Here is a 21,380-nt window from a genome sequence, read left to right on the forward strand (position 1 = left end):
TAAGCCCAGCAGGCATCCTGGGAAGGAGCTTTCGGTCAGCAGATTCTGCAATCTCTACATGTGATTTTAACTCACAATCAGACTCAAAAGCTACTGCAGTAGAGAGGCCAGAGGGAAGTAAGGAATTAAAGAGGTCCCAGTGACATGGCTCTACAGATACATATGCTGACTGCTGAGCCGGACAGCCTGCGTAGTGACAGCCTGCGTAGTGAAAAGAGAGAACTGGCCCTACACGTTCTTCTTTTGACTTCCAAATGTAGACCCTGGCATGCATTCACATGACCCACCCCCCAACACTAATAAATACAATTAAAACAATTTATGTAAAGAATGAAGACAGGACTGGAGAGATGACTCTGCAGGTTAGGAATACTGGCTGCTCTTTCAGAGGACCCAGGTTCAATTCCCAGCACTCACATGGTAGTTCACAACTCTGTAACTCCAATTCCAGGGAATTCAACACCCTCTTCTGGTCTCCATGGACACTAGACACTCACATGGTACACAGACATACATACAAGCAGAACACCCGTACACATAAAATAAAATAATAATAAAAATTTTAAAATTAATCAATAAAAGAACAAAGACAATGTGGATCAGCAGAGGAGAAATGAGAAAGAAAATTGGTGCTTCAGGGCAGGGTCAACTCAGATTTAGCACACCCTCCCAGCCTTTCCCACACTGCCTGAGCTGTGGACATGGCCTGAAAGACACCTTACCATAGTCCTGCTTACCAACACAAGGCAGCTTTGCACCCTTGACCCTCACCCCACCGTCCCTCCTTCGCTGATTCTTTCTTTTGGGTGTTGTCTTGGTCCATTATCTGCTGCTCTTACAAAATAACAGAGAGGACGACTTATAAGGAAAGGAGCTGATTTTGACTCATGATTCTGTAGGCTGGGAACCCCGCAAACATGGTGAGGGCATGGGCCTACTTCAACCATGACAGAGAGCAGAAAGGCAAGCAGGCTGGTACAGAAGCGAGATGAACAAACACACATGGTGGCCTCACTTTATAACAACCCAGTCTTGGAGTAGCTAGTCTAGTTCCTTGAGAAAGGCATCAACAGCCCCTCTGTTTTTCAGGGCTCTTTGTAAGGCGAGCACCTACTACCGAGTTACATCCCCAGACCATGTGTAAATCCCTCTGGGTGATCAAGTCATTAAGGCTCCACCATCCAACACCATCGCAACAACAAATATCTGCACAGGCTTCAGTGGGGACACTTGACGTTCACACCAGAGCAGCTATGTATAGCCACCTCTCCTGGGCCTGAGCTTCTTGAGAACTATGTGGTCAGCCAGGAGCAGCAGTGCCTGGGAGCGTGAGCCCCCTTGCCCACATGGGACTGGCTCCTCCAGACACTTGGAGAAGGCCCAGCACTAGCAGTTTCTATTGGCGTCCTGGGCCATTTGGAGGCCAAGTCAAGTGTCAGGATCAGCTGTGACTGCCAGCCAGGATGGTCCAACTATGTGGACTTTCTAGCATTTTTCCCCCTTTGGAGTCCTTTTACACAAGGGAGACTGGTGCCAAGGAAATCCTATACAGAATGCTGACGAATTAAACTGGGGCTAAATCCTGAAGTTAGGCTTGGTGTTAAAAAAAAAAAAAAAAAAAAAAAAAAGGAAATATGGTTATGTTTTGGCTAGGGGAAGACATGGATTACAGTGCTGTTGAAAATCAGGGCCTAGGCAGCCTTGACCCCAGTCCTTTACTTCTCTTAAATGATTGACAGGTCACATTGATTCAGCATGTGGAGCTTCTAAGGAAGAGGTTTCATAATTTTCATCCGATTTTCCAGGGGATTCGCAGTTCCAATGTGGTTAGTTACCATTGCTGGAAAGGAAATTGCTTTCTGGTTTAATAAATTATATTAGCTTTAGCAGCAGTGTCTCTTGTGGTGGGGTCAGACTGGTATTAGATTTGTTTGTGATGAGAGTGGCTCTTTCATCCCTGAGCCACATTCCCGACCTCTGGAGACACCTGAGAATCTGCATTTTAAACTAGTTCTCCAGGTGAACGGGAGATTCTGATGCAGCCTTGGGCTTCAAGTCTAAAAGACAGTAACGCTTGCAAGCTCAATTCCCAGAACCCAAAAGAAAAAGACAGATGAGGTGCAACCTGCTTATAGCTAATTCTAGCACTGAGGAGGTAGAAACTGTGTATACCTGTGTCATCCTGGCTGGTTAGCTTAGCCTACTCTGTGAATCCCAGGGCAGTGAGACACCCCTTTTCAAAAAACAAACTCGACAGGACCCAAATCTGACCTCTGTGCTGAATCCTGAATGCACACATACATACACACACAGAGTTCTAAGAAAGCTTAATTAACTATGAATTTAGAACACGTATTAGTCACAAAAACCATTGTGCCAAGGTCTAAAAACCCTTGCTATCAAATTCCTAAATGCCACCACACTGGGAATGACACCAGGTAACTACTTCCCAGTCCCCTCTCTCTCTCCGTGGTCATCCCCTTAAATGTTGTCTCTGGGTGTCAAGAAGTGGCCTGGCTTGGATTTTGTCTTCAAACCCCAGTAGTTCAAAACGGTCTCTAGGATGGGAGATCTTCTAAGGCATGCAGAAATGCGACAGTCGGAGGAAAGGCACAGGAGAAAACCATCAGTAAGCACAGCAGCCTACCTAAGCCACAGCCTCTCAAGAGCCAGGCGATGTGTGCTTCCTGAATCATGGCCCCTTCCTACCTGCTCGACCATGTGCTTGGCAGATGGTACCAAAAATCCATCATCCTAGAACCTCACAGAACAGGCCATCTATGAAGGAAAGAGATTTATTTCTTACAGTTCTGAAAGTTGGGAAGTTTAAGATCAATGAAAAGGACAAAATCTATTGAGAACCTTTTCATGCAGGTGTGGATGATGCTGAAGCCTGAAGCAGCACAGGGTGTCTGATGCAAGACGGCGCAACTGTGCCAGAGAGAGCCGGCTTTTATGGCAAGCCACTCCCTCCATTACCCATTAAGCCATTAATCCGAGCGGATTAATAGAGCCATGAGGGCCAGGCCCTTGTGACCCAGGCTTCTCCTAAAGGTCTCACCTCTCAAGTGTCATTAATATATCACTTTAAGGATTAAGTCTCTAGCACATAAAATTGGAGGAGCCATTCAAACCATAGGCTCTATTGATGGCATATTTTGGCTTCTGAATGTTTAAATATTTAATACTTAGAACTTAAACAGTAAACTCTATGCAGTTGAATCTGTGAAAATATACAGGAATACAGATTTTTTTCCCCATAAAAAATAGAAAAATAATCAAATGAGACTGGGCTAGAGAATTGTTCAGAAAGTGTGTGCTCTGAGGTCGGACTAACTGGCTAAAGAAATCTAGGAGGAGCTATTTAAGCCCTCTAGGTTTCCACTCATGCATGACACAGGAACCAGCTTCACATGTACCAGTAAGAAAAAAATTAGTGTTCCAAGCCCAGACCCTCAGCAAACACTCCCTAAGTATGAACCTGGAACCACACACACACACACACACACACACACACACACACACACACACACACACACACCTACCCAAGTTAGATTTTTATGGAATTGTTAATTTTCTCTTATAGAAAAGAATGCTAAAGTCCAGTCTTTTTGTGTGTTTTTTAACTTCAGGGAAGGAGCGGAAGAGAGATAGGACAGCAAAGTGGTTCCTCAATGTTAGAGGAGGCTGGTTTTATTCCGAGAGTCTCATGTGATCCTGGGACGGGTCAGTAGGAGGACAGACTTAGAGTAACAATGCAGAGGCATGTTGCCCCATCTCTGCCTCAGCTCACAGGATGGAAGAGCTGGATACAGTGTTTCTGGGTTCCCTGCTCCTCTCTACCACAGTTTTCACTGGCAGGCTAGAAGCATCCCCAGCATTAAGTTGAAGAAATAGAACAAACTCATCCCAGGGCTTCTTTAAATATTCAGAAAAACCCATGTGCCCCTATCAGTTAAATTAAGCTTTTCTAAGAAAAAGTAAGTCAATTAGTTCAAAATGTGGGTTAGTGCTTCTGGGTATTTAAAAGGGATTTTTTTTTTCTTTTTTAGTTCATTAGAAACACAGCCACAGGGCAGGTACATACCATACTCCTCCTCACATCCTGTGAGGAGCCACCAAACACCTTGACCAGTTTTTGAGATCTGGAGCTTCAGTGCTGGACCTTAAACTGTCTCAGAGCTTGGAATGGATCATTAATATTTAGCCTTTTATTTCACATCCTGTATCTTCAGATTCACTATCCACAGTCACTAAGAAGTGCCTGCCAATGCTACCGAGACAGGAGGTTTCCGTCTCCATTTAGGGATGCTTTGTGAACTTTTGTCAATGAAGTCAGGCCTCTGGGAAATTATGAGATACCATTGTGGAATATGCGTTGAACACAAACTTCAGAACCATTTTGTCCGAATGGCCTAAACACAATGAACCAAAGAGAACGAAACAGAAATAAAACATGATATTTCTTAAGAAAATGGCTTTCTGGAAGTGATTTCGTGACCAAAGACTATGAACATTCTCATGACTTGTGCTCACCTTCCTTAAGAAGCTGTCCTTCCCTGATAATGACAAAAAAAAAATGAAAAAAGTTTTATATCAACATTAGAAATAAAACATTATTTTTAATTTTGTTCTTTATTTTGTTTTGATCTCACTACTTCAATAAGCTATTTGAATATAGCAAACAGTCCCAGAAATATTTTATATACTGAGACGATTATAAAAAACCCCATTACTCTAAAACATTTATTACATGACATTAATGAATATCATTAGCTCTTCTTCCACTTTAATTAGTATTGTGATGAAAATATATATTACTTAATAACAGTACTGATGGATGCTTCTGTGGACTCCAAAGATACATGGCTAGAAGAGAAGGAAATGACTCTCCCTGTTAATAGTAGGTTTGACTATCTTTGCATTTGAATTCTTTATTGGCCAAGTGACATTTTATTATCAGGATATTATAATAAAGGGAGACAACACATTTTCAGATTCCACAAACACACGCTTTGCTTACAAAAAAACCATCTTCCTCTTGAACGTTGTTCATTTAAAAAATACCTAGGAAACAGGTCCAGAATTATAGTCACCTGGTAGTAATTAGAATTTAAACATTCTACTCCTGTCAATCACTATGTTAAGTTTACTGTGACCTGTTTTTCTGGCATAGAATGAAAGACAAAAATATGCACTATTCTACCTTGCCCCCCAAGATGCTCACTGAAGAGCCCAGGACATAAGTAGAGTGTTTCACGGGCTAATCTGGCTGTGTGCATGAGCATTCCTTTTGTCTCCAAACTCCTCTAAAGCACAAAAGTGTCTTTACTTCCAATAAACTAGAAAAATAGAACCGAAGTCGGGCAAAGATTATGCCATGTCTTTGCCTGTTTATGCCATACTCAAAAGTCCAGGACCTAGGCCTACCAGCCTCCTGCCTTCCAAATCCCCAAGTCAAAGGCACAGAAATTTGAATGGCAAAGAATTATTTCCTTAAGAGTGAGCAGTGTGTGCATGCATGTGTGTGTGTGTGAGAGAGACAGACAGACAGAGACAGAGAGACAGAGAGTATGTGTGTGTGTAGAGTATGTGTTTGTGTGAGAGAGAAAGCGTGTGTGAGAAAGTGTGTGAGAGAGAAAATGTGTGTGAGAATGTGTGAGAGAGAGAAAGTGTGTGTGTGTGTGTGTGTGTGTGTGTGTGTGTGAGAGAGAGAGAGAGAGAGAGAGAGAGAGAGAGAGAGAGAGAGAGAGAAAGTTTATTGTTTGTTTACTTAGAGGCTGAAAGTGGTCAAGGAGTTTTGGTCATGTGCTTTGGAACCAGTCAGCCTACCCTTGTGAGGTCTGGAAGACCTGAGTCACATGGTTTAACTTTTATTTTAAAGGTTTCTGCAGTGCTGGGAATCAAACTGCAGGCCTTTTAACTGCCAAGCTGGTGCTCTTTCACACCACAGCCTACAGCAGAACCTTAAAAACTGTTCGGCCTTGGTTTTCTTCTGTATAAAGAAATCTTGGAGTTTTAATAGCCCAGAGTTCAGCCTTGGGTGGCTCAGCATGTCTGTCATTCCAGAATTTGGGAGGTTGAATGAAGCAAGAGGATCTTGAATTTGGGGCCAACCTGCGCTATATCATGAGTCCCTGTCTCAAAACTCAAAATGACAATAATAAAAACAAAATGACCAATGGTTAAATGTGTACTATTGTTTCAGATAACATATTAAATGCTTGGACACATACTAACATATTTAATTTTCAAAAAAACAATCAAAGGTTGTGTCCCAGAACACAGAACAGGGAGAGTAAGAAAATAAAAAGACCTGGACAGGCTCTAAAGCTACAGAGAAACCCTGTCTCAACAAACAGACAAACAAGCACCTGAGAAGGTGAAGTGGGGTCCATCCCCCCAACAACCTGGGTTCAGTTACACTGCACCCTGCAGTCAGTGTCTGCTCTCTCCCTACACGTGAGAGCCTGGGCAGTTGTGTTTACTAAATGCCAGGCACCTTGCTAAAACATTTGGGGGTGGATAAATGGGGCTGCAGTCCCAAGCCATGTGTTTGTCCTTTCAGAGTCATTTCTGTTCCACTTTTAGAGTTAGATGACAGGAGTTCGAATTTCATCTGAGTTCAAAAACATTACTCAAGATGATCTTCACTTGCATGCAACAGAATTAATAGTAAATTTTTTAAAAGACATGTCAAAATAGCTTCGATTTGAATTCATATTTAGCCTCAAAAGCACTTTATGAATCTTTAAGTAATCGAATCAAGAGAGCATGGTTTTCTCTTTTGATTTGTTTTTTTTTTTTAAAGTGATTAACTAAATGCCTTTCCTGGCCTCTGCCCAAGAGCCCACAAAATCCTGAGGGTTTACAATATAAATCCTCTCCAACTCACCTCTCATAACACACAGACACCTCCATTCCTGCCCTCTCTTTAAAGAGTCCACAATAGCTGGCTCCCCTGGGTCAGGGGAGGTGGCCCCTTTCTCTACTGCTGCAGTAAATTACAATTTTTGCACCAGAGAAAACCGTGGTGATGGACACATTAGCCCAATGCAGTCATTGAGTTCTCTTTAACTCCAGGGGCTGGTGTTGTCTAAGCATCCTTTTTTTGTCCTTCTTTTGAATTGTAGAATATCATTCATGCTATTTTAGATTTTTCATGTTAGAAAACTGATAAATATAAGATTTAACTAAATGTAACCCATTTGTTTATGTGTTCATTTGTTTGTAATAAATGGCTGGAGAGCTTGCCCTGCCCTGGACAGCATACTGAGACTTTAGGTGTATTGGGTTTGTAGAGGAAGCAAGATAGCTCAAAGGCACTGAGAAAATTTCCTAACAGATGAACCTCAAGACTGGATGCTGTATCTGAGTCGGTGGGAACATGTTGATGTCATTTTGAAGAGATTGCCTAGTGGTTTTCTTAAAAGGCCCTTCTAACTGATATTGACAACAAAATTATAAGAATCTAAAATGGGAACCCAAGGTTTATTAGATCAGGTATGTGTGGATGTAGGGGGCTGTGCGTGGAGGATTTCCGCCCCCAAATAACCTTGTCTCTACTTTCTGAGATGGGAAACACAGAGACATGCATGGTACTTTCAGGTAATGTTGGCAGAGACGGCTCATGTGGTCAAGGCTTCTTGTGTAAGCTGCACAGCCCTTCAGGTGGCTTATGAGTCTAGCAGTTGGGTGAAGGTAGCCAAAGCCCCACCTTGAATTGGATTGCTGTTTGTAACAGAGAAAGCACAGCCTGCACAGTTTGAAGTGGTGATCGGAATAGACTTCCTGATGTGGAGTCAGGTGGAGCTTAGAAAACAGACAGGCTAAACAAGTAATATTGCCTCTACAAAAATCATACAGCATTTTTTAATTTTTTTGATTTCAAATTGAGTTTATGGAACCACATTATGTAAAAGATTATTTAATAAACCTGGAATTGAACTCTTTTTATGAGTTCAACTGCAATTTCATGTTATTGGGTTTTAAAAACTAAGCAACTCTCCTCCCTTATCTTTGTTTCCTTTGATGGAAGCAGTAGGGAAAGATCACATATTTCTCCTTGTTTGTTTTGTTTGGCCTTTCTGCCTGGTAACTATGTTGGTTACCAACCTGACGAGATCTTTTCAGTATTTGATGAAGTATTCTTATAGGTATTAAATTTTGGTAGCCAGGCAGAAACTGATGCGATGCGAGAAGGTGGGTGAACAGTCCTGCGACAATCACGCCAAAGCATACTTTCCAAGGTGCGTTTTTCATCCCTAGTTTAAGTTCGGGTCCTGCTCTTCATTCGCATAAGGTGGAGGCAGTTCCTGAAACTGCTGTTTCTCCTAGTCCGTTAAAAAGTTATTCGTGCCTGGGTGGTATTTCCTCCTCTTCAGCCCTGCCATTCCCCACCTCCATCGCCTGGCTTTTGCCAGTAGGGACTTGCCCTGGGGGGTATTTTGTCCTGGAAACACAAAACTATTTTCTTTTCTGGAAATACGTTGACGTCAACTGGAAGCTGTTTTTGGTTGCTTTGTTTCCCGGAGCGTCCAATCCAGCATACTGCCTCCGGCAAACTGCTAGCAATTGGAAGCAGCTCCCCCAGAGGAGAGTGGAGCCGGTGTCTGCGTGGGTGCTGGTTGGGGAGTGGCTGTAGGCTCGCCGGTCTGCTGCAAAAGTGGGGGGGGGGAGGAAGACCTGAAGAACTACTCCCCGCCCCCCCGTGGGCCCCAGTTTGGAGCTGCATCCTCAGGCAGAGGTCGGAGCTTGAGTGCACCCTCATCTCGTGGTGCTTTTAAGAATTCGAGGTAGTTAGGTGATTTGCCCCACTGAGTTTTCAGCACTGCAGCAAGTCTCAGAGAATCCAAAACCTGGCCGCATGCTGGGACCAAAGGCCCGCTCTCCGGAAGTGGCGGGGTGCGACTATCAAGTGCCGCTCATAAGCTGAGCTCAGGGTCAATGAACTTAGCTGCCCACTGCTTAAAGTTCTAGGAAGCTAATACATCTCGCTACATATTTCCAGTGGCTAAGACAGAGAACAGAACGCGGTGACAAATTCGACCACATCTCTACTACCACCTGGGGAAGGATTCCCCAGAAGTCCATCCCAAAGATCCAAAGATCCTCAACTCCTTGGACAGATGTAGGCTGCCTGTGATGAGAGGGCGCGTGGGCGTGTGTGTGTGTGTGTGTGTGTGTGTGTGTGTGTGTGTGTATTTCCCCAAGGAGCTGAAGGAAACCTGAGAGACAGGGACTTGTTACAACTTGTTTCACACCTGGCATTACTTCCCCAACACTCTGCGGTGTCCATGGCTAAGGAGGCTCTTGCAGGGCAACTAAAGATGGCTGCAGAAAAGCTGCTGTCACCTCCTTCCTTAGATGCCCACGCGGCCCGGACTTAACCTTTCTTTCTTCTTACTTAATATTCTTTGTAAATTACAATTTGATGGATGGTTTCTATTGAGGCACAAAATGATAAACGCCCTGAAATAAAAAAGATAGGCAACAGGGAAAGAGAGAATAGTTGAGACAGATTCCCCATAGCTGAATTGAGACTTAGATGCAAATTCCAATGACGCACGCAAGGACCCAGTGAGGCTGCCTCCGGGAGGTCCGGCCTGGCACATGGGTTCTCTACTGGAATCTGGCTCCCTTGGTTCTTTATGGTCTTGAGTCTCAGACATCTCAGGAGAGAGCCTGGGGACACTTGGGCTTCCCACGGAGTTGGAGAAAGTTAGGAGGAAGCTCATCTCTGGAGACTACCCTGGCTCTTGCCACCAAAGAACAGTTAAAGGGTGGCAGTAGGGTGCTATTCCCCACCACCACCAGGAGAGAACGGAAGGTGGGGACCGAGAAGAGGAGCCCAGAGCCTAGGTGCACCGGAGGCAGGAGTTTGGCTGGAAGTGGGATTGTATTTCCTATGGGAAAGAGGGACCCGGCGAGCTCTTTGGCTGTCTTTCCAGTTTCCGAGGTGCCCGCCCCCACGCGCCGGAGGCAGCGCAGCCCCGAGGGCGAATGCAGGGCAGTTGGCGAACTTAAAAGTGAGAGCGCGCTCAAGATCGGATTTGCCAGAATTGTGGGAGAGTGGGGTCGACCCAAAGCCCAAGTTCACTTTTTCCAACAGCTCGCTCTCCCGCTTGTCCTTTAGGGATCCGCGCAGCTTCAGTGCCAACCTGGCACCCCTTGCCCCGGTGTGTTGTGTCATTTTGCTCTGGGGCAGGAAGGATAGTGGCCCGAATGGGTGGCGAGTGGGTCCCTGAGGTCCCGGAAAGCTCCTCTTCCCACGTCTCCCCTCCCACCAACACCTCCCAGTCTTTCCTTCTTGCACTTTCCCGGGGCTGGCTAAACCGGCGCGGACTTGCCCCAGACCTTTGGGGAGCGCCCCAGGTCTTTAATGACAGCTTAAAAGTGGCAGTTGGAAAAGTCTAAACAGAGGAGGCTGACGTGGGGCGTGTTCCGCTCCTTAGCAAGAGTCGGGATGGGAGCTGGGAGCCGCGCTGCTGGCCCCAGGCCCCTGCGCCTCGCCGCCAGCAAGTAGGTGGGGGAGCCGCCGCTGCCGCCAGCCCCATCCCGCTCCCAAGCCTCGCCCGCTGCGCCCTGGCCGCGGGCACTGAGAGGGTGCAGGGCCTCGCGGAGCCTCCTCCACCCAGCTCATTAACCTGCCTGCTCCGGGCGGTCCGGACACCGGCTTCTCGCTGCAGCACCCGCGGCCAGCACACTGCCGCAGCTGCCGGGATCCCCCGACTCCGGGGGGCAATGAGGGGGCGGTGGAGGGGGCACTGCTCCTCCGGCATTACCTAGAGAAGCGACACCGCCCCGCCCTGCCGTCGGCCCTCCCTCGCGCCCGCCGGGGCCCGCGCGCCGGCTCTGCTAGAGGGTAAGTTGGGAGTGTTTCGCCCCCACCGACAGCTCTCCCTCCCTTTCCTATTTTCTCCCCCAAAGTTTTCCTAGAAGTGGAGATCGGGCTGGGGGAGTAAGAAGGTCCGGGTGGCCTCCCTCTTTTACCCTCTCTTGGCCATAGTTACCCCCCACTTCGTCTCCCTGGCATCTCCTCGCCCCTCCCGAGTAGCGCTCAGGAATGACAATTGGAGCGCGGCTCCTTTAAGAGCCCGGCTTTGCCTCCCGGTAGCTGAAGGTCATTAAACACAAAAGCTCTCAGCGCTGCGGTCCAATATAGCGCATGCGCCCTGCCCGAGGACTGGCAGGGAGACGGCAATATGGCGAGAATGCCTGGCAGCGGGGACTGTAACACCAGCGCGGGCGGCAGCGCCGCCTCAGCGGCAGAGAACAATGGGGAGCGGGGCGAGGGCGAGCGCGGGGCTGGGGGCCGCGGCCGCCGCCGCGGCCGCCCGCACTACTGCAGCGCGGGCGAGGAGGAGGAAGAGGAGGAGGAGGAGGAGGACGAGATCCAGGAGGTGCAGATAACGGGGGACGAGGAGGAGGACGGAGGTGGGGGGCTGGAGGAGGACGAGGAGGAGGAAGAGGAGGAGATGGGGATGGACTGGGAAGAGCCCCTGGAGCCGGAGGACTCGGCCGGGGAGGAGCTGGAGCCCGAGCCGGTCCATATGATCCATATGGACCAGAGCGCCGCGCTGGAGCCCGAGGCGCCGCCGCGTCTGCTGGCTCCCCGGGCCCGCGCGGGGCCGCCGGGGGACAGCGCGGAGCTGGACCCCGACGTGCTGCAGCGCCCCGAGCGGGCCCGGCTGAGCGAGAACACCCGGTTGGCTACCCGCTACGCCGTGCGCATCTTCCGGGAGTACCTGAGCGAAAAGGCTCAGAGCCCGGACTTCGAGACCATGGACAAGGGGGCGCTGTGTCGCGTGCTGCGCTCCTTTTACGCCGAGGCCCGTTCTAAGAGCGGCCAGCTCTACAGCAAGTCTTCGCTCATCAGCATCCGCAGCTCTCTCAACCGCTACCTCAATGAGCCCCCGTACTGTCGCACGCTCGACCTCACCAAGGACCCCGAGCTGCGCAGCGCCAACCTGACTCTAGCCGCAGTCATCCGCAAGCTCGAGGAGCAGGGCGCGGGGCCGGTGGTGCAGAAGCAAGCCATCACGCGCGCTGACCTGCGCAAGCTCTACACCTCCAGCGTCTTCAGCACCAACACGCCCTTTGGGCTGCTCAACAAGGTCTGGTTCGAGACCTGCATGTACTTCTGCACGCGCGGCCGCGAAAACCAGCGCGAGCTGGAGGAGGACTCCTTCGGGCTGGCCATGGACGAGGACGGTCGCAAGTTCGTGTACTTCAAGTCGCTCGGGCCTTACCACAAGTCGCGCTCCTCGTCCTGGAGTAAGAAGCGAGCGGAAAGCAGCGACGAAGAGAACTTGCCGCGCATGTACGAGACCGGCACCGAGTTCTGTCCCTATGCCAGCTTTGTCAAGTACCTGTCGAAGCGCAATCCCCTCTGTAAGGCATTCTTCCAGCGGCCACGGGACCACTGCAGTGAGGGCGATGTAACCTGGTACGAGAACAAAGCCATAGGCAAGAACTTGCTGGGCACCAGGATGCAGATGCTCTCCAAGGCAGCCAAGCTGTCCAAGACCTACACTAATCACTGCATCGGCGCGGTGTCCATCGCCACGCTCAACAGCATCGCGGGCATCGGGACCAAGCTAGGCTCCCCGACCCCGCAGGGCTGCTATACCGAATCTCTGAACGGGTCAGCTCGTCACCACTCCCACCATCCCCCCACCCATCCTTCCCACCACCACCGCCCCCAGCCGCCCTCTCTGGGGAACACTTATATCCTCCCCAAAGACAGCCAGGTCGGGCCCGACGTGAAATCCGAGGCTGTGCCCAAGCGCGCACTGTACGAGTCAGTGTTTGGGTCCGGGGAAATCTGCGGCCCTTCTTCCCCCAAAAGACTTTGTATCCGTCCTTCCTCGGAACCTGTGGATGCGGTGGTGGTGGTTTCCGTGAAACACGACCCCCTGCCTCTTCTTCCAGAAGTCAATGGGCACCGAAGCACCAATTCTCCCACCATAGTTTCACCTGCTATTGTTTCCCCCACCCAGGTAACCAAACCAAAGTCTATGCATGAAATATTTGTCTGTTACACTTTAGGACTAACTTTTGTGCTCCCGTCAGTTGAGGGGGTGGGGGATTCTTTTTTAAGTAGCTGTTATACTGCACTGGGTTTGATACATTCCCTAGAAATGTAACTCTTAGTGTTTGGGGGCAAACTCTAGCCCCTAACCTTAAAAGATGCCAGGGGGCCTTAGCTTCCAAGTCTCTTCAGCGAAGTAACAAATTAACGCTAGAAACCTCAGAGTTCTCAGAACAAAAGGTTTAAGCTCATTCTTGAAGTGCCTCTCCATGATGCCTGAGTTTTATAAGGGAAGGATTGCCAGAGTGCAGAATAGAGGTAGTTATCTTAAGTAAATTAGAATAAAGTTACTTTTAAAATGCTCCATTACATACTCGCCATAACTTCTAAAGGTAGAAAAATACGCTTCTAAATTATTAAAAGAAAAACCTGCCAATTCCACTTCCCGTAGATAGCTTTTGTTGTTGTTAAAGAAAAGGGGCGGAGATGCAGCGGCAGACAGTGGAGTGCCTGTTTATTCTTTTTACATGCAGCCGCGTGTACCGTGACCTTTGGGGTGCCGTTCTCATTAGTGTTGTTAACAGTACTCAGATGGGAAAGTGATGGCTGAGCTAGGGACATGATACACAGACGTGCAGCTGTGACGTGCCAAGCTGGCTGTGGGCACTGAAACAGGTTTATTCATCCCTAGCCTGTAGAGGCTCGCTATCTGGGGCCCAAACAAGGAAGAGGGGCGGGAATCCGCTCAGAGTAAGTGGACAGCAGGACTAGGATAAAGCTTGGACAAATCAGTTCGCCTGTCTGGGCTTTAGGTATTGTTGTTGAACCTGAAAGAAACCCACAGCAAAATTCCTTAATCGGTGACAGTAGTGTGCACAGAGATGACCTGCCCGCTAGTGTCTTTCCCCTGCTGCTGTGCCTGGAGAAGCCTGCTCACCCGACTGTTAGGGTTATGTTCCTGTCTTGGATGCTTCTCCAGAAGGCAGACATGGATGGGAGCTCTCTTGTGGCCCCATTTGTTGGCAGGAGTCACAGGAAGTTTTTACTTTCTTGACACCCCACCCCCACCCATCCACACATGCTATCAGCAGAAATAGGAGAAATAGCGAGGCCCATCACTACCTCTGTGCTCTTTCTCCAAAGTGGAAATTCCAGTTCTGGACAAGCTGACCCTTTCAGAGGCTTAGGCATGCCTCAAGGCGGCCAGGAGGGCTGCAAGTGGCAGTATAAACATCCCTGGCTTCTAAACCCACAGAGCCTGCCGCAGTGTGTCCTGTGCCCTCTCTCTCTGTGCAGTTCATTCTATCAGGAGTCCTTTAAAAGAAATTTAAGGATGGAGAGTCGAATTGGACTTTACTTTTTCTTTGAAAGCAAAACAAAAATGTTCACATTCTTCTAATAAATACCCCTCAAGTGCCCTGGGTTAAAAATCACACCTGATTGGGAGTGTTAACCCCGAGAATGTATATTAAATGTGTATGTATGCTGGACGGTAATGAAATGGTCAGTTCTGGATTTGGTGTCATGTGGCTGTGTGACTGAAGGGTCCATAACGGTTTTTGGTTTGTTTGTTTTTCTTCTTCTTTCCCGGCTTTTGTTTTGAGCACACCCTTCCACCCCATCACTGCATTTCATTTACCCTAGGGAGCCAAACCAGCCTAGAAAACTTTTTACTGAGACTTCTTTTATTCTCAAGTCACGGTCAGGCAACTCCCAAGTTAAATGGATATGGGTATATTTTACTTATATGATTACCAACCATGGCTGTCCAGCAAGGTCTTAGCTGCTAGGCTCTTTTAGTTACAACTACAGAAAAGGGGTTCTATTTGCGCTTTTTGGGGGGTTCCTAAAGATCAAGCCCAGGCCCCTGTGCATAATAGGCAGGTGCTGTATTGAGCTCCACCCCCAGCCCTGTTTGCATGTGTTTAGTCGTCAACTTTCCAGTTAGAATACAGTGGAAAGCGTTTCTGCTTTTAAGAAACCAGCAGGTTTAACAACTGGCTTCTGCAGAACTCACTCGAAGGGCCCTGGGCATTCTCATCACGAAACACATTTGCTTTATGTAGAAAGATTCACTAAACTTTACCTTTGGCATATATTAAATCCCTATCTTTGCAGATTAATGATGGTCAAGGTTAGTGGTCAGTGGCAACATGGAAGGATCCATTCTTCTCGGTCACCTCAACTCTTGGAGATGCTCAGACTTTGAATTCCAACTGCGTTCTTCTTACTACCACCCCACACGGCACTGAACCATGGTTTTCCCGACACACACACCTGTCATAAAGTTTGATTTAAACATCAGGCACAATAAGAGATGGGCAGTAGTACCTTTTGATGAAAGTAGAACCAGCACAATATCCTAAAGAAAACTTAACTAATGCTTATCTTAAAACTTATCTAAAGCTTCTTTATTTCTGGAATTTCCCATTTAATATCTTTAGACCATAAGTGACCGCGGGAAGGAGAACTATGGGTAAAGGATGACCAATCTCCTTGCAAGGGTGCTAACAAATGTCTTCATCTATGGGGAAGGTAGAAAAATGAATACACCCAAGATGCGTAGGAGGATGGAGTCTGTGAGTTTCTCTGGAGTTGTCTGCTTTGGTAGGGTGATGGTAACTCTGACACGGCTCTGGCTCTCCTCAGTGGTGTTAGCAGTCAAACCACTTTATGTCCGCTCCCTCTGCACGGTGTCGTAATGATCATGTTTTTGGTAGTAATTGCTCTCTTCGTTCCACTTCATTATTTATTTCAGTGTCTGGGAACTGAATCCAGGGCTTTGCATATGTTGGAGATCTCCATTTAAAAATGTAACACCGTCGAGTGTCACACACTGTAATCCCATCACTGGAAGGTTGAGGCAGGGGGGTCTCATATGTATGTGAGGCTAGTCTGGGCTTTAGAGTGCAATCTTATCTCAAAAATAAAATTTTAAAAATATTAATTGGAAAAGTAGGTTTAATATTATATCCTAAATCTTTATAACTATTATCTTTGCAGCATTTCCCTATTTAAGTAGATGGTAGAGATTCACAATTCGTTTTTAGTTGTGCTATGATCGAATCAGGACTCGCCAGTGTGATCATCAGGCCCTAACACTGAGCTGTACCTGGAGTTTTATACTTCATCACTCAAAAGAAGAAGTATTAATAATCTTATGTTCTACTTGCCATAGTTTTTTGTTGATGTTTTGGTAGATGGTTTGTGTGTCTAGTGCTAAATAAAAATGGGAAAGTTAGTTCACTTTAAAACATACTTCGGGCTGAAGATGTAGCTCAACGTTAGAGCTCTTACTTTGCTGTTATTCTTTCGTTTTTGGGTTTTTGAGACAGGGTTTCTCTGTGTAACAGCCCTAGCTGTCCTGGAACTAGCTCTGGAGATCAGGCTGCCATTGAACTCACAGAGGTCTGCCTGCCTCTGCCTCTGGAGTGCTAAGATTATACTTTGCATGCACAGAGCCCCTCATATCTCTCTCTCTCTCTCTGTCTCTCTCTCTCTCTGTGTATGTGTCTCACTCTCTCTCTCTCTGTCCCTCCCTCTCTCTCTCTCTCTCTCTCTCTCTCTGTGTCTTTCTCTCTCTGTCTCTCTTACTTTCTCTCTGTATCTCTCACTCTGCCTCTGTCTCTGTCTCTCTCTCTCACTTTCTCTCTGTCTTTCTCTCTCTGTATCTCTCTCACTCTCTTTGTATCTCACCCTGCCTCTGTCTCTCTCTGTTTGTCTCTGTGTGTCTGTCTGTCTCTCTGTCTCCTTTCTAATGTGTATATGTGTGTCCCTCTCCCCCCAACATCCAGAGTACTTCCAACTTGTGACCAAGGTGTCTGGTTACACTTGCTTGGCTCTAGTCCAGATTAATTCTGGAAATACTTTTAAAGAAATGCGGTAAGTAGAAGTCCAGTAGCATAAAGGTTCAGGTGGGGTGAGTACCCTCTTTCTGTGTGACCTGCCTCGTCGTGTTCTTGAGTTGGTCCTTACAGCACACAAGCTAGACAGAGGAGCAGCCACCTAGCTGACACACACATAGCCCTCCAATTCACCTCTGGAAGAAGCCAGAGGCTAACATCACTGTTGCGTTTGGGGGTGCAGTGCTGTTGAGAGAAGGCTGTGCCGTGTAACCCAAACTGGCCTAGAATTGCCAGTGGTGGAGCCTTTGCTCCTAAGTGCTAGAATTCCAGGTGTGCCCTACAACACCTGGCTCCTGGAATTGGCTCTCATTCTGTGCTGCCGTGTGCCGCGCTTGTGTTTGATGGACAGAAGTGTGCATTTGATGGACTGAAACTGACTCCCAGGTTGTATTATGGGCTGGAAGACTAGGCAGGTGAGAGTTTGTGCAGGCAGGAAGGACAGTGATGGAAACAAGGCTTCTCGCACTGACCACTTGGCAGCACTAGGCTTAATTGCCTCGTTAAAATTGTGTTTCCTGGTGTTTTTTTTTTTTTTTTAATTATGGTTTGTGGCTACCTTCCTTTTTCAACAGTAGGATGCTTGCTCTTTTAGGGAAATTTCAAACTGGCAGAGGAACTACCTGTGCTGTGCAGAAGTACAGAGCTGTTTTGTCATTCAGTAAGTAGTTTCTGAGTGTTGACTATTTCAGCTTTATGCTAGGAGTTTATAAACTGATCAGTTTTCTACTTGGCAGGCAGTCTCCTTGGCGAGATTTCAGTCTCATTTCGTATTAAAACCAGATCAAAAGGAAAAATGTTAGAAGGTGATGGAGGGTGTAAGGCCTCATGTAGCTCAGGCTAGGCTTCACTCCTACACCTCCTCTTTCTGTCTCGTAAGCACTAAGGATACAGGTAGCAGCATCGTACCTGGCTGGTACTCTCAACTGTTGTTTGGAAGAAAGTAATCTAGTTTTATATCCTCCTTTGTGTAAGCTTACATACTAATATTTCTATCAAGTACTAGGGATGTTATTAGTATTATTTTGCTTTCATTGCTGTGGATGATGTAGCATCTCACTGTGTTACTCAGGCTAGTCTCCAGTTTCCTGTCTCAGGCATTTGAGCAGCTAAAATTACAGGGGCGCGCCACCAGAACTTTATTATTTGAAGCGTATAGAGATCTATACCAGGGACACAGCAGTTCGCTGCATTAGAGCAGATATATGAACTAGGAAAAGAAGGATGTGCTGAGAAACAGGAGCTTGCGTGTCGTCTTTGAACTTCTCTGAGCCTCGTTGTCATCCACAAAACTCATGGTTAACCCTCCCAACCCCTAAATCTCCTAACATTTTAAGTAAGATTTTGCTGGATTGCATTCACAGCTGTCCCGGGCCATAGGCTGGGTACTCCTAATGTAAAATTTAATGTTTTTATCACTTTGATTTGAAATAAAATACCCCTAAAGACACCCACTTGTTGTTATTAAGTAGATTTTGAACAGAGAGGAAGCTCGCATCCCTTTTGGTTTTCTGAGACAAGTCTCATGGAGCCCACACGGGCCCTGCACTCATTCTGAGGCCAAGAGTAAGCTTGATCCTCCAGAAGTGGGATCACAGGTATATACCATGTCACCCAGCTGATGTGACGCTGGGGACTGAACCTACAGCTTCATGCATTCGAGCCAAGCCCCCTCCTCTAGTTTGAGAAACTCCTTTTGGAACTGCCAGTTGAACTGGAGGTCACTTGGGAGGTTACTGGAGGCGGCGTTTGCAGCCAAGGAAGCCCACTTTAGCTCCGAAGTCCTTGGGTTCAGGTTATCTTTTGGTGTTGTACCTGCCATTTCCAAAGCTGACTGTTTTTGGAATTCCTCGTTAACCGCCTGTACTACAGCTCCTAGAGCAAGCGTGTGACCAGGCTTTGGTTCCTATAAGCGGTGTGATCTCTCTCTCTGCTTAAAGTTCGCTGCATTGAACTGATTGGTGAAGAACTGGGTGAAAGCTTCTTTGGAGAATAATACATAAGGAATGGTGTGATTGAATTCATTGTTTCAGAAGGAATATGATTGATCTTAATAAACTAAAGTGAAAAAATAAAATGTAGTTTTAGGTCTTTGAAGTGGCCCATTGTGTGTGTGTATGTTTGTGTATGTGTGTATGTGATATGTGTGTTTGTGTGTGTGTGTGGTGTGTGTGTTGTTTGTGCATGTGTGTTCTGTGAATGTGTGTGTGTTTGTGTATGTGTGTGTGTTGTGTGTGTGCATGTGTGTTCTGTGAATGTGTGTGTGTGTGTGTGTGTGTTTGTGTGTGTTAGGCCAGAGGTTGACTTCGTCTTCCTTGCTTGCTCTCTACCTTAATTTTTGAACTCAGGTCTCTCATGGAACCTGGAGCTCATGGGTTTGTCTAGCTGGCCGACCAGTCACACGTAGTGTTTTCTTGCGGCTTTCTCCTCTAATCCACTGCTGATGCTGTACCTGTCCTGGGCCTGGCTTTTCTGAAGGGTCTGACCATTATGCTCATGACAAACACTTCACAGAGCCATTCCTACAGCTGAAGTGCCGTTTTATGTAACACTTTTATGTTTTATGATGCTGAATTCAGTTCAGTGTCCTACTGTGTGTTACAAAGGGGAATGAGGTCCAGACCATGTGGTCGCAAATACACTAGAAATGGGTAGACTCTTCAAGCCTGGCTTCTGGAAATGTCTCTTGGACTTTCTTGCTTAGGTAGCTTCCTCTTGGCCTGCTCTTTCCCACCCTCCAGAGAGGACAGACTGAATGGTGTGGTCTGTGAGGAATGAGCAGCAATGTCCTGGAAGATTCCTTCGTACAGCAAAGGCCATGATGGTGGGCTCTGCTCGTGTCCATGACTGTAACTGGGTGGGAAAGCTTGATATAGTGGGCTTCAGAAGGCCAGACCTTATCGGGCGAGGCAGCTTTAAACACTTTCCATAGTTCTCCCAGTCCCTCTGACCCACATTTTTTTGTCAGGCTACCTTTCCATACCTTTCCGGCCAGAGGGAGAGCTATCTGTATTTAAGAGTGAACTTAGTGGCATTTTTTTCCCCTTACATCATAGCTTAAATTTTGTTCGAGTCTTAAATAATGGCTTTTTTTTTTTGTAATTATAAAAGTAGAAATAGCAGATGGCAGCGTTGAGCAATCCTTGAACTGCTTCTAGGTGCTCCCCTGTTAGCACAGGGCTTTCCACATTGTCAGTCCCAGGGGAATACTCTTGTTCTAGAGACCCTCTACATTCTGAGCTGTGTGATTGGAGTGGTTGTTTGAATCCTCTGAGGCACAGGACAGTGAGGATGGTGTCAGTCTCTCATGGTGAACCCCTTAGAGACACCCCAATACCTGAGAGACTTTCTGTGACCTTGAAGGGGGCAAAGGAAGACTGGCTAGAAGAACTGTTTTATTCTGACTCCCCAGCCCTTCCAGCCTCCACCTCAGTTCCCAGCCCATCTCCCCTGAAATACTGAGCAGCCCCATGCTGGTAGACCCCTCCCCCATGAGGACAAACCTTGTCTGGGAGCACCAGGCCTCATTCACACCTGGAACTGCAGCTTTCCGCTGCCTGGCAGTGACCTCTGAAAGGCTTGTTGTGATTGGGTCTGAGAGGAGGGGGGCAAGAATGTGCCACAGGAAGGGGCTGACAGATTTAAGATGGCATATGGGGGCAGGTCCCCAGAGAGAAGAGCGGCTGACCCAGGATGTCACTTCCTTTACGAGGTGTTCAGTTACCACATTAAGATGTCAGGACAGTTTGGGAAACTTGTAATTGTCAATCTTCTGTTTTACTTCATGCCTGTAGTCAAAGTTAATGTAGCTAGTTCAGTGTTTCCCTAGGTGGTTCTTTCCGGACACATGGAGAGGGAGCCACTGTTGACAGCTCAGCTCCATTTGGAGCCTTTCGGCAAAGCTAGGAGGCTACATTAAAACATGTATAATATGTTTAAAGACTTAGCATTAAATATAATAAATATTTAAAATCTTGTAGTCTCTATAGATTTGTCTACCTTATTCTTTTATAAAAATTTTCATAATCTTTATGCACATGCACACAGATAAATTTGATTGTGTGTGTGTGTTTATGATAGGGTTTCACTATGTGTAATCCCAAGCTAGCCTGGAACTGTCTGCTATGTGACCCAGAGTAGACTCGAATTTGTGGCTATCCTCCTGCCTCAGCTTACTGAGTGCTGCATTCGGGTTACAGGTGTGCATCACCACACCCAGCTTACATGTGGTACTTTAAAAGAACAATCCTTCATTGTGTTGTGGTCTGGGAAGTAATTACTTTGAGCATGCTTCCTGAGCATGGTTAATTCTGATTCCCTTGCTTGCTCCCGTTTCTAACACTGTGTGACTTGCAGGCATGTGAGTGTTTTCCACCTTCCCAATGTCATGGGTCACAGAGTAGACTAGCCAGCCAGATCACGGCAGAAAGGAAAATAGAAGTGCT

At 47.1% G+C, this 21,380-nt stretch overlaps 1 protein-coding gene across 3 annotated transcripts in view; it reads left to right on the forward strand.

Moving 5' to 3' along the window:
* The window catches only part of LOC121453271 (BTB/POZ domain-containing protein KCTD1), a 199,279-nt gene that overhangs the window by 85,103 nt on the left and 92,796 nt on the right, over positions 1-21,380 (forward strand). The window contains exon 1 of one of the 3 annotated variants that reach the window (XM_041659879.1): positions 10,105-10,864. The exons of 1 other annotated variant lie outside the window; for it this stretch is intronic. Coding sequence is in view for 1 of the 2 variants with exons in the window: in XM_041659876.1 (XP_041515810.1) it covers positions 11,205-13,001 (1,797 nt within the window). In the remaining variant the exon portion in view is untranslated. Of the gene's footprint in view, positions 1-10,104; positions 10,865-10,916; positions 13,002-21,380 lie in introns of those variants that run through there. One more of the 3 variants, XM_041659876.1, reaches the window with a different exon arrangement.

The sequence above is a fragment of the Microtus oregoni genome, unplaced genomic scaffold, assembly GCF_018167655.1.
Source record: "Microtus oregoni isolate MIOR12 unplaced genomic scaffold, Mior012 000011F_ref0000422, whole genome shotgun sequence".
NCBI classification, from domain to species: Eukaryota; Metazoa; Chordata; class Mammalia; order Rodentia; family Cricetidae; genus Microtus; species Microtus oregoni.